Source organism: Myxine glutinosa, chromosome 1 (assembly GCF_964187855.1).
Source record: "Myxine glutinosa chromosome 1, kmMyxGlut1.1, whole genome shotgun sequence".
NCBI lineage: Eukaryota > Metazoa > Chordata > Myxini > Myxiniformes > Myxinidae > Myxine > Myxine glutinosa.
This window is the reverse complement of record NC_136261.1, coordinates 87,960,753-87,974,192: the sequence shown is the minus strand read 5'-3', so window position 1 is coordinate 87,974,192 and position 13,440 is coordinate 87,960,753. Positions and strand designations below refer to the sequence as shown.

Here is a 13,440-nt window from a genome sequence, read left to right as displayed (position 1 = left end):
TGTTCATCGTTGTTGCTAATAAACCTGCATTCAATTGATACATTCTTGTTTAGTCTCCACTCAATGAAACTACACACACCGATGCTCCACTCGATCAAGCTGCACACACCCAGTCTCCACTCAATGAAACTACACACACCGATGCTCCACTCGATCAAGCTGCACACACCCAGTCTCCACTCAATGAAACTACACACACCGATGCTCCACTCGATCAAGCTGCACACACCCAGTCTCCACTCAATGAAACTACACACACCGATGCTCCACTAGAACAAGCTGCACACACCCAGTCTCCACTCGATGAAACTGCACTCACCGATGCTCCACTCGATGAAACTGCACACACCGATGCTCCACTCGTTCAAGCTGCACACACCCAGTCTCCACTCAATGAAACTACACACACCGATGCTCCACTCGATCAAGCTGCACACATCCAGTCTCCACTCAATGAAACTACACACACCGATGCTCCACTCGATCAAGCTGCACACACCCAGTCTCCACTCAATCAAGCTACACACACCGATGCTCTACTCGATCAAGCTGCACACACTTGAAATCTTGAGCAAACGAATACCTCGAATCTTGTCATCTTGAAAATGAATCATCATCAGCTTGCTTATTGTCGCCTACAAAGCAAGAAGTGAAGGACACGATCACAAACGCGATCCTTTACACACATTCACATGTTTAATTAAACAGGCGAAAGAAGCTTACATTTTTGAACTTTGCGCCTTCATTTTCCTCCATGTTCTTACGAAAATGAAAATGTCAATAACGGTTAACGGCGTCAGGACCATTTCCATTTAACAAATTACAACTCATTCCATGTAACAGTAGCGAAAGATTAAACCAAACAGTACAAGTCTTGTTAACGATATACAGTGTTTGTTATAAGACCAAAGGTCAGCTCGTATGTTTATACACCGCCTCAATCTGACGCTCGGTTGTATCTTGTCTCTATATAAACGGTGGTGGGTGTATATCAGTTATCGAGACGTTTATATCTTATTCATTTCATTTAGAACAATTAATCAGTAGAAAACGGCGGAATTTTGAAGGAAGATAACATTTTGTCATTTTGGTGTGACATTTTAGCCGAGATGTTATTTGAGGTGTATCGCAAAAATTTTATTTTTATATCAGTTTATGTTGAATTTTAATAGTAAATGCAGAAATAAATATTTAAACTATATATAGTGGTGAGAATGGACAATCTGTAATCATTCATTTCAATATCTCTCTCAGCTATTACAGTCCCGTGGTATATATAGAGCCGGGTAGCGCTGATTCCGCTTCCTGATGGCTAGTATCGGAAATAAGATGCTGAGCGCTTTCTACGAAGACTCACGTTTTTACGACAATAATTTGCGTGTGATTACATTCGTACGTTGGCCGTATGACGCGGATACTGCATGTAGCGTGGAGAAGGTATGGTTGCTTAGGAAACCTCGCGTAACTTCCGTGTGCGTTCAACAGCGTGCCCCATCAGGCATCAGTTCCGATGCCCTCTAAAACAATTATTGTTTTGTTCAAGTAAATTGTGGGTAAGGACTTTTTAAGGTGACGCAAGATTTGAGTGGCATTATAGAGTTCTATGGTTACCTGTAAGAAACTCCACTCAATCGAAATTGAGGATTTTAGAAATTCGAAAAAAAGTGGTTGACCTTTGGCCTATGTTGACCTTTTTGCCGGTGTTGATCTCAAAAATAGTTGGTGGTTGAATTCAGTTTGCCGATATGAAAATCCCATTGAAATTTCAAGTAAATCGGATGAAAATTAAGGATTTTAGAAATTTGAGAAAAAGGGGTTGACTTTTGGCCTGTGTTGACTTTTTGGCCAATATTGATCTGCGAAATAGTTGGTGGTTGAATTCAGTTCGCTGATGTGTAAATACTATTCAAATTTCAAGTCTATCGGATGAAAATTTAGAATTTTCGAAATTTGAAAAGGTGGTTGACCTTTTGGCCTATGCTGACCTTTTGGCCTATGTTGATCTCCAAAATAGTTGGTGGTTGAATTCAGTTCGCTGATATGTAAATCCTATTCAAATTTCAAGACAATCGGATGAAAATTTAGGATTTTAGTAATTTGAAAAAAGTGGTTGACCTTTGGCCTATTTTGACCTGAAATATAGGATTTTGTCGGACCACGAACTGTACCATTTGGTGAAGTTTCGTGAAGATCGGTTTAAAATTGTGACCTGTAGGCAAGTATAAGTCAGCGGACAGACAAACAAACGCATACACAAACTAGAACGGCACTCAGTAGAGAGCATGCCTCCGCCTGGTTGGCCATATCACTCAATGGTGAAGTATCACTTAAAAAATTGAATAATTCTCATATCCGAATCCATATTCAGATTATTATTACTAGGGCATGCCCGTACTACATATATATCTAAAATTATATCCCCCCCCCCTCTATTTACATGAAATGGTTTGGTCCATTCGCAAAGCCAAAGCGAACGGCTTGCGAGTACGGTGACAATCCCCCCCTCTATTTACATGAAATGGGTTGGTCCATTCGCAAAGCCAAAGCGAACGGCTTGCGAGTACGGTAGAACCCCCCCCCCTCTATTTACATGAAATGGTTTGGTCCATTCGCAAAGCCAAAGCGAACGGCGAACGGCTAAATCGCCATAGCTCGGTAGCTCGCTGCTCTCTGATTGGTCGAATCGTTTTTTGGACATAGCTCGGTAACTACTTGTCCGATTAATATGAAACCTTGAAAAGGCACATCCTCGGGTCCCCAGCAATATACCTGGCAAGTTTCAAGTATATCGGACCGGTAGTTGTCGAGAAACAGCGGTCGCATACACACAGAGATTACTGGAATTATAGATAGATAGATAGATTATTATTTATTTTTTTTGTATACAAGATCGAGGCTCGTGTAAGAGGTAACATTAATCACAAAAAGACAAACTGACAAAACATATGATAAAGGGAGATGGAGACAAGATGGGGGGGGGGGGGGGGGGAGAGAGAGGGAAGCACACAAGTACAACATTTGAGAGCAGGGACATCGGGAGATCTGTGGGAGGAGAGGGCTTGAGGGGGGGGGGGGGGGGGAGTAGGCATGGGCAGGGGGGTGGGGAGGGGTGGGAGAGGTATAAAACACATGGACAATGCTCGGACTTCCAGGAAAGAAGTCGGTATTTCAAAAAAGTGGATCTGGGGTGAATTAACGGGGGTAGAAAAGATGAAGGTTTTGGATGAGGGAAGATAAGAGATGGTGGTGAACAGCTGTTTTAAAGACCTTGAGGGAGGAGTGGGGTTGAAGAAAGTGATGGAGTTTGTTCCAGAGGTGGGAGAAAAGAGGAATGAAAGAGTGAAGGTAAGCAGAGAGTCTTGATTTGGCAGTTTCACCAGAAGAGGGTTGCTGGCAGATCTTGTGTGGCCTGTAGGAGTATTTGGGGGCAGAGCACAGACCAGGCTGGCGGGGGCTAGGCCAGAAAGGAGTCGGTAGAAGACAGCGACCACCAACCTGCCTGCGGTGAGTGAGTGAAAGGCCCTCGGAGTTAGCTTCATCGCGGGAGATTCCAATGATTCTGAAAGCTTTGGTTTCAACAGCGTGAAGCTTCCAGGGACTTCCAGGGATCCACACGAGTGGCATGGAAAATTAGTGACGAAAAGTTCAGTCAAGATGGAGGAATTGCTGCCAATTTCCAGGGACTGGGTTGTTGGATTCCACTTTTCTTCACTAATTTTCCATGCCTCTTGTGTGGATGCCTTCAACGAATATTTTTGGTGGACATCCTCGATGATGTCTATTCTCCAACATGCTGCAGTTGCTTCTGGAGAGCTGCATAGATGCCAAATGTTCTTGCAGTAACTGGTTTGAGCATATTCACATTAGCAGCTCCATCGATAATTATGGCACCCGTGGAAGGGGACTCCTCGGTTGGCATGGCCAAATCTTCCAGGCTCTGCAACAAATTAGCCTCGGCACTTGTCCTTCGGTTTCCTAGATGAGATATTGAAGGTGGACATGGCTGGTTTCCAAACATGAAGAAATCTTCTAAATTGCCGTCTCGTGTCTGGCATGCAATATAAAGTCTTGAATAGAGATTACCATCACTCTTGAGAGTGGCTATTTGCATGCGAGACTGTTGTTGACTTCTTACAATGGGCATGGCATCAGAGGTAACTTATTTCTCTTGATGGAATCAGATGGGGGCATGGAGCATTCAACAAGCCTTTCTTTGATGAAGGCCTGGTACTGAGATTTGCCAATCTGCTCTACTGTATCAACCATCCTTCTGACCGACTCATTTGGAACATCATTGTTATGAAGACTAATGAGACCAGCACTCGGCTCAAAAGGGGTTTCGATTGTTCTTTCCAAAGGATTCCATCGTTATTTGTATCAGCAGAGGATGTGGTAGAAGAACGACCTCAAATCCACTATGTTCTTGCATTGTGTGAGGCATGCAATAATTATAATAGTCTAGTAGGAAGACTAGGTCCCCCTGCACCGCCCGGAGATATACTTCTAATCAGTGTTTCTAGATTGGAAAAAATGTGTAGAAAATGACTAGCTATGGCCCCAAGCTGAAAAAATGTCCCACATACCATTTTTATGCAAATTACTGCTGCAAATTTTATGCAAAATTATGCAAATTTTATGCAAATTTTTGATGAGGAGTAGAGTTGAGGGGTCTTTGAGGGCTTCATCGAGGTGCTCTCGGTTGCAAGACTGGGTCATTCTGAGAAGCACAGCAGGGTCAGAGATCATGATGTTCTCCTCCTCAGTGAATCTCTCCATCAACAGCCTCTCCATTGCCTCACACACTGTTTTGAGGCAAAAGAGGGACTTTGCGTAGGCCTTTCCACTGAGAACACCTTTGAGAGATCCACTTGTTACTAGTTGTGCCTCAAAGAGAATCTCTGCATATCCAGAACCACGCATCTTGTGTCCAGTGAGCATCCCGATGTAGTTCATGGATGTGTGGAAGGGTCCAATCGTTACTACATGACTAGCAAATTCATTTGGCCAGCGCCAGATGATGGGAAGGGCTTTCATGCAGACACCCAGATCAAATGTATTCAGGACCCATCTCTGACCCACCTCAGCAGTTGCTGCCTCGGAACGCTTCAGTAGCTCACGAACAACTGCGTTGTCTGTGATCGGTCTGTGCCTGGTGCCTGCATGGCATGGCAATGGCCTGCAGCCTGTGCCTGGGCTAGGGGGTTTCACCTCTGCAACTGGTTCTCCCCCACCCAGCAAATCAACAGTCGACTACTGCACGCCTATCCACCAACCGATCACAGACAACGCAGTTGTTCGTGAGCTACTGAAGCGTTCCGAGGCAGCAACTGCTGAGGTGGGTCAGAGATGGGTCCTGAATACATTTGATCTGGGTGTCTGCATGAAAGCCCTTCCCATCATCTGGCGCTGGCCAAATGAATTTGCTAGTCATGTAGTAACGATTGGACCCTTCCACACATCCATGAACTACATCGGGATGCTCACTGGACACAAGATGCGTGGTTCTGGATATGCAGAGATTCTCTTTGAGGCACAACTAGTAACAAGTGGATCTCTCAAAGGTGTTCTCAGTGGAAAGGCCTACGCAAAGTCCCTCTTTTGCCTCAAAACAGTGTGTGAGGCAATGGAGAGGCTGTTGATGGAGAGATTCACTGAGGAGGAGAACATCATGATCTCTGACCCTGCTGTGCTTCTCAGAATGACCCAGTCTTGCAACCGAGAGCACCTCGATGAAGCCCTCAAAGACCCCTCAACTCTACTCCTCATCAAAAATTTGCATAAAATTTGCATAATTTTGCATAAAATTTGCAGCAGTAATTTGCATAAAAATGGTATGTGGGACATTTTTTCAGCTTGGGGCCATAGCTAGTCATTTTCTACACATTTTTTCCAATCTAGAAACACTGATTAGAAGTATATCTCCGGGGGGTGCAGAGGGACCTAGTCTTCCTACTAGACTAACTAGACTATAAGTCATATCCCATGCATGATGGTACACAAGTTTGTTTTTTTTTTTTTTTTTCATACTTATATATGTCTAAAATTACCAGATAACATACCACATCTGAGCCAATAAAGTCGAAAGCTAGCTCCATATAGGCAATGGAAAGACATCGTATGACACTTTCAAAAAAGTATGGAAAAAGCAGTTTTGCCCTAGTGGCTCCATATCTGAAATCATTCATATGACCTGGGAACACTTTTACCAAGTTTCATGTTTGTAGCACGATGTGCACAATTCGGCTCCGAATATGCATATATCCGGCTGATTAAACCCTCCACTGCAGATTTGTTTATACACGTTGGAATAAATGCAACAATGATTTCCCAAACGAGCATAAAAGTTCATTATATGTGGGTTTGAATGTGATGTGTCCATGAGCAGAGGTGACGTCTCCCGCCATCTTCTTCCACCCACTCTGTTTTCAGTCTGCATAGTGCCGTGGTTGAGTGAGCTTGTGCCCAGGAGATTTCTTTAACTCGACGTTATTTAACCGCAAACTGTACCTTAAATGCAGTATGGCACAGACATGTCAAGCCTCGAAGTGGTAGTGGAGTGCAGAAATCCCATAGTTATGCCATTGTAGTGAAAATGTATCAAAGTTGAACCCAGGTGTGATGCTCGCTTAAGCCACTGAGGCGTCTATAAGACCTCGGACGTCCGCGACTTCGGGCCCCTCCTGCGACATTATTCGATGACATGTAGACTCGGATGGTACGTACCCTTTCATATTCTAGGCTTGCTTGCTTTGACTAATATTATCAATCCTTCCTATATGATGCCAAGATCCTGATATATATTGCATGATTGTATTTTACAGGATGATGCCAGAGATCTGATTGTTATTAAACCTACCTATGGGACAAAGTTGTGGACTTGGTTGATTTTTACAACAGCCATTATCAGAGAAAATTGTGATTTTTAAACGAGTTTTGTGTTGGGATTCTTGTAGCATCGGTTGGCCATGAGTATCATGTGAACGAGTCCACCATTCGTTCAAGTGAGGATAACATCCACACTCATGTGAAAGCTTCCGTGCCCTAAGTGCAAATGTTTCTCAAGTTCCCAGGAGAAATTCTCTCGCTGAAAAGACATATGTTTAATTGTTGTGTGGATCAATGATCAAGTGAAACAAGGGCTTGGTGGTTGATGGAATATCTATACGAGAGTGCGTAACCAATACAAACATGTAATCGCCAATGAAGGTTCAGGAAGCGAGTGAATTTCAGGCAAGCAATGGGTGGTTCACAAATTTCACTCGGATTTTGTCTGCAAAATGTCAAGCTGAAGGGTGAAGCTGGGTCTGCAGATTAAGGCAGCTGCATGGTTCAAGCCTGACTTCCTTGAGTTTTATTACAGAAAAAGGCTATCCCCCTGAACAAGTTTATGTAATGGAACGAGATTTTTCTACAAGAAAATGGGTAACTGGAGGTACATCTCCAAGGAGCAGAAGGCAGCACACTGGTTCCTCTTGCAAGAATCATCTTGCACTTCTTCTTTATGGAAATGCATCTGACGGCTTTAAATACAAACCTTTTGTCCCGCGACGTGCCGATCGGCAACAGTGATCCACAGCCTCGACCAATTAACCTCCTGCCTCCACTCCTCTCAAATTTATATGCACAGTATATGTATAGATATTACCGCTGAAGTATTTATTAACAAAAAAACGTACAAGGTATTTGTCTGCATGTTTTGTTCTGTGGCCACGTTCTCCTATCCCCATTTATCCCATAAGCTCTTAACCCCGTGCAACATGGTTGTGCTGAAGGCACCACCTTCCAGAAACCTAACCCCCACGTTGGATGAGGGTTTACTGTATTGACTGTCAATATACTATATTACTCTACTATAACATACAGTCACATGAAAAAGTAAGTACACCCCATGTAAAGTTTTGACTTTTTCAACATATTTCAACATACAGCTATTTGATCTTCATTTCAACAATATTGATAGATAAAGGTGATATAATATAACAAATATCATGAAACATTTACACTTTATAGTCCATTGTATAATTTAAATAAACATAAATGCAAATTTTGCATGTGGAAAAAGTAAGTAAGATCAGTTATGTTCAACTCCCATCATTGAAGACGGGTTCAATGCTGGTCTATTAGTAAATGGAAAAGTAACCGTCGTGTCCGTCCGTCTATTTGTCCATCTCACGAAGAAGCATAACCTCGTGCTTCGAGGTAGCATGTCTAGTCAAAAAATAGGGAAAACTACATAAGGAAATATATATACAGTGGAACCTTGACTTACGAGTGCCCCAACTTACGAGTTTTTCGAGATACGAGCCGTCGCTCGGGCGGTTTATTGCTTTGAGATGCGAGCCGAGATCCGAGTTACGAGCTTTCGCCACCCGGTCACGTGGTTATCTTGCCGTGCAAGTACAGTATCTCTGACGTATAGCGCTGCATTTTTGTTTTCGCATGTTGGTTATTTTGAATTTATGCCGCCAGGTGGGTTCTGGTCACGTGGTTATCTTGCCGTGCAAGTACAGTATCTCTGCCGTCAACTTGTTCAGAGTGCCGGCGATAGCTCGCCTTCTCTTTGTGGAAAACACGGTACTGAGAAGAAGAAGAGGATGATGTGCTTGGATATAAAACACGCAATCGTCGAAAAACATGAGCGAGGTGTCGAGGAGGACGTATATAACGGCAGAGGAGAAGAGCATGCCAGGCCACAACTTGTGGATATAAAACACGCAATCGTCGTGTTTTATATAAAACTTGTGCTTGGATATAAAACACGCAATCGTCGAAAAACATGAGCGAGGTGCCGAGGAGGACGTATATAACGGCAGAGGAGAAGAGCATGCCAGGCCACAACTTGTTCAGAGTGCCGGCGATAGCTCGCCTTCTCTTTGTGGAAAACACGGTGAGATCCTTAACATCCAACAACTAATGGGACGCAAACGGGGCGCCCAGTTTAGCGGTACACACATTGATGAATCACCCTGCCTGTGATTCACCCATGACAGGTTATAGCTGGGTCGGGATTCAAACCCAGGCTGGACAGTTTAGACTTTAGAGTCAAGTGTGCGTACCTCCAGTCCAGGCCATCCTGCCAACTTGTATGCTGCATACAGGTGAAATATAAAGCGCGAGATATTTTTATATATACTGTATATTTTAAAAAAAATTGGTGTGGTTTTTGGCGGGCTGGAACGGATTAATAGCATTTCAATGCATTTCAATGGGGAAATTTGATTTGAGATACGAGCAATTTGAGTTACGAGCTCGGTCACAGAACGAATTAAACTCGTAAGTCAAGGTTCCACTGTATATATATATATATATATATATTGTTACGGATACGGAGGACGGCTCTCCCGTTAGCAAGGGGTGATTAGCCCCTTGTCCTGTTAAGCTGGCCGTCTCCCCGTTCCTGGCACTTGTAACGCTATCCCGCGGGATGGAACGGATCGGGGTTATGGGCCCAGGGTTTATCCCGAATACCTTTATCCGTCCCTCCGCAGACTAGGGAGACAAGTACCGCTCGAACCCCGGTTTGGATGGTCTAGTTAGTTGCCGAGCGGTTTTTAGCAACCCGACGTTCGAGCCATTAGCATTACCAAAGACTAACCCGATTCTCAAACGTTGGCCGAGTCGCGCCACGTGCACTCAATATGGAAACCTCTAAAGCGACCGAAAGAGCATGAAGAAGTAAAAACAAAGTAGGGAATAACAAGATTTATTACTATTTATACACACTAAGCAGAAATGAAAAGAAAGATGATTTATAAGGCAATTGAAGGAGCAGGAGACATAGTGCAATGATTAGCTTATATATGGCAGTCTTAATTAATACCCCAAGACAACATGAAAGACGGATAAACGGGCACACTTACATGGGGGAATTGATGGCAGGAATCACTGGAGGGAGGAGAAGGTCCAAGCCGATGGCAGGGCAGGAAAGGTCCGGGCAATTCCACTCCGTCGAGGTCCATGTTCCGTGCTCAAAGCGAACAGCAGCTGGCAGCTCCCCGTCTCCACAGCCGGCAATAGGGCCTAGAGGGTCTCGGCGTATTGCTCAGTATCAGCACCCCCTCACGTCTCATTCTCTCTTGGCTGCTTTAGCTGGATCGCGCATCTGCCGCACCTCTCTCTCACTCTTCCTCGGACCTCAATCTTCTCCAAAAAGCTCACCTGCTCATCTCTGTAAAAGCTCATCTGCTCATCTCTGTAAAAGCTCATCTGCTCATCTCTGTAAAAGCTCATCTGTAAAAGCTCATCTCTGTAAAAGCTCATCTGCTCATCTCTGTAAAAGCTCATCTCAGCTCATCTGCTCGGGGAGCGTCCCGCGGTGGGTTATATAGGCCCCGCCCTTCACCCTTTGCGAACCTCCCCCAAGCGTTCTCTCTCCGCCCTCTCAAGCCAAACCCCTCGTTCTGGGTTGGATGAGCGGGGCCGACTTACTCCTCCCCTCTATGACGAGGTGGAGACCCGCCTTTCTTCTTCGTCGTTACCTCATGCGTAATGGAGTCAAATGCAGCAAAGTGGACGGCAGATGAAAATGCAGCAAAGTGCCTAAAGAGTCGATTGCAGCAAACTGGACGGCAGATGAAAATGCAGCAAAGTGCCTAAAGAGTCAATTGCAGCAAAGTGGCAAACCTGGCACTTGGAAGCTGCCATGGGGCGTCGGAGGGGCCTACTCTTATTTAATTCGGTGCAATGAAGAGTCAAACTAGTGGGAAACACATCCTTAACCTACAGAGAATAAGGGACTAACTATTTAAAAGGATATATGGTGTCCTGGGTGTAGGTTTATGAAATTAACTAAGAGGACGAGCTTCGACGTTTCTTTACATTACGAGGGTGTTACACACAACAAAACCATACTTCTCACATTCGTTACACTTTCTCAAAATCGTTACACTTCTCAAATTCGTTACACTTCTCAAATTCGTTACACTTCTCAAATTCGTTACAATATATATATATATATATATATATATAATATTTCCTGTTTTTCTGCATATGAAAAATTATGTTTTAAATAACCAGTTTTGGAACAAAAAATAGGAAAAATGTAGGAGAAAAGTATACTTTAAATGGGAAGTTTTGCAACAAAAAATAGGAAGGTTAGTATTACTGCAAAAATACCATAGTATTCCTGCAGTGTTTTGGACAGTATCAATAGCAGTGGAAGTAATAAAGCTTGTTGAAATGATCGCATCTTCTATTGTGCCACTATCCACAGAAAGTGCAAGACGATGTTGCAAAGGTAGTGCATTTGGTATTTTGAGCTGTCGATTCTAAGTTTGATTACCGACGATAAAGCTGTCGGGTTAGCGCTTCACACGTAGGGTGTTGCATCACAAAGGTTGCTGTTCTTCAGATGGACATTTCGCTGGGTGTCCTGTCTGCCCATATTAATTGATGGATGTGCATATCCCAGTGTCTTTCCTGAAGAAGTCAGTTCTCACTGGCATCATGGATTCCAGATTTCGGCTACGACTGCTGCTGGAAAGGCAAAGCAAACCAACCGGTATACCATTTTTCAGGAGACTGCTTCAGTGAGACTGAGACTGAGACTGAACTTTCCAGTATTGGTTGAAATGGTAATCTCATGGTCTGTGCTGTTAAACTTCAGATTTTTATGTTGTGAAATTGTCTCCATAGGTGCAGAATTGAGGAAAATTATCTTGAACCAATAGAACTCGCTGCAATATTAGCAATTGCTGCACCTAATAAAAGTGCACAATTGGCAATGTGATTTCCACACCCACAGAGCAAAAAAACCCAAAAATTACTGCTGGCAATGTATTCTTAAAAAAAAAAAATGTTTTGCAGATGGCTGAAGCTGGCTTTGTAAGTCTTGCTACGGAGTCTGCGCCAACTGCAGCTCGCTGCTTTTTCTGCTGCAAGGAACTAGACTCGTGGCACCCCGATGATGATCCAAGGTATACGACACAGTTCCAGAGTGGTTTGTGGCTAATGCAGTGTAACGGTGCCTTTTTTTTGCCTTGTGGAGTTTGTTTATTCCTTCATTGTGTTTTTTAACATCTCTAATATTCGGATCAGTGTACCTCAGCTGCTCAGAGATGCCCCGAAACCCCGTAAAATGATGATTGTGCATTTGCAAATCTGTACTTGTTTCATGTGTCATGTGGTGGCAGTATTGTTGCATTGAAGCTTTTTCAAACCATCCTAATTGAACAATAATTCAGTTATTTTGTGGGTAGAATGTAGTGATTACAATTGAAAATGGCAAATATGTCCTGAAAATATAATTAAGCCTCCCCCTATACTCCGATAGGGTAGGGGACGGCTTGTAGCTGTTGTCGGGTTTGTATCTATAATTAATTAATGGCCCCAATTTTGAATGGTACCACAGTTTTAGACCCCTAGTTCTACTAAACCACCATTTAATTTTATTTTTCTACCTCTACTCCTAATTTCTGAAATTTCCCAGCTGTATCTTGGAGTGGGCTGTGACTTTTGGGAATTAAATTTTGCATCAATAATGGGAATAAATAGTATGCTGTTTTTTATTACCTTGACCTAATTTTAAGGTCATGACCTAATTAGACATTTCAACACTTTCCACCATAACCACTAAGGTTTGGTCGATCAGAATGAATTTGCCTTCGATATACCTCTATTTACATGAGACCCCTCTCAGATCAAGTTCAAATGGCAGTCTCAAAAATAAAACGTTTTTTTTTGTTATCGCTCAATTTTACCAATGCAGAATCTCAAAGGATGCTTGGCGTTCCAAAATGTTCTTGAATTATAATAGTGTACAGACTCCTTGACTTGCGTAAGGGTTCCTGGGACCCTTTTGCAAGTCGAATTGCAAAGAGTAAAATCTTAATTTAAAAAAAAAAAAGAAAAAAAGATTAGATAATTAATTGTACATTCACATTTACATTACTTAACCTTAATTCCTCGTGTTGACTTGCTCATGCCAGGAGCACTTGCAGGCTGAAGATGTAGGAGTCGTTGGAGTTGTTGGATTAGTGGCAGTTGGCTTAGGAATTGGGTACTCTGTGGAAGGTTTACAAATCTTAACATGGAGGACGAGGGTGGATTGAAAGGCTGCCCGCTTTTTCTCATCATAAATGATTTTGTAGCACAAGAGGCTCAATCGTGGGTGATTCTATGGACGTTTGCAAAGCGTTAAGTGTACGGGTTCATCCTCTTGAGAGCAACCATTCCTGCATCAAAATTCCCTGCATCCTGCCAAGTCTTTCATTGTAAATCTTTTTTTTGGAGGTTTCACAATGGCTGCTTCATCCAAGCTCTCCTTCTCGATAGACTTTTAGCCTCCAACCCCATGAGGTCATTCGAGAGCTCTTCCACATGGCTCTCGAGTTGCATCTCAACATTGTCGACCTCCACCTCCAGCTGGAGTTGATGCGACAAGTCGACTTTTTGGGCTTCATCGTCTGCAGTTTTTGTAAAACCTTGAAGTTGTGGACAAAT

At 43.3% G+C, this 13,440-nt stretch overlaps 2 protein-coding genes across 5 annotated transcripts in view; one reads left to right on the top strand and one right to left on the bottom strand.

The window, feature by feature from the left end:
• CENPX (centromere protein X) overlaps positions 1 to 962 on the bottom strand; it is a 61,532-nt gene extending 60,570 nt beyond the window's left edge. For 3 of the 4 annotated variants that reach the window (XM_078774137.1, XM_068114639.2, XM_078774129.1), the window contains exons 1-2: positions 724 to 961; positions 584 to 635 (exon numbers count right to left, since the gene is read on the bottom strand). In XM_078774137.1, the coding sequence (XP_078630263.1) occupies positions 584 to 635; positions 724 to 756 (85 nt within the window). In that variant the 5' untranslated portion in view covers positions 757 to 961. Of the gene's footprint in view, positions 1 to 583; positions 636 to 723 lie in introns of all 4 variants that reach the window. The other variant, XM_068114645.2, reaches the window with a different exon arrangement.
• Positions 963 to 1,269: 307 nt separating this feature from the next.
• Positions 1,270 to 13,440, top strand: part of LOC137425849 (baculoviral IAP repeat-containing protein 5) — a 29,682-nt gene continuing 17,511 nt past the window's right edge. The window contains exons 1-2 of the mRNA XM_068114583.2: positions 1,270 to 1,437; positions 11,806 to 11,915. Coding sequence (XP_067970684.2) covers positions 1,309 to 1,437; positions 11,806 to 11,915 — 239 coding nt within the window. The 5' untranslated portion in view covers positions 1,270 to 1,308. The remainder of the gene's footprint in view (positions 1,438 to 11,805; positions 11,916 to 13,440) is intronic.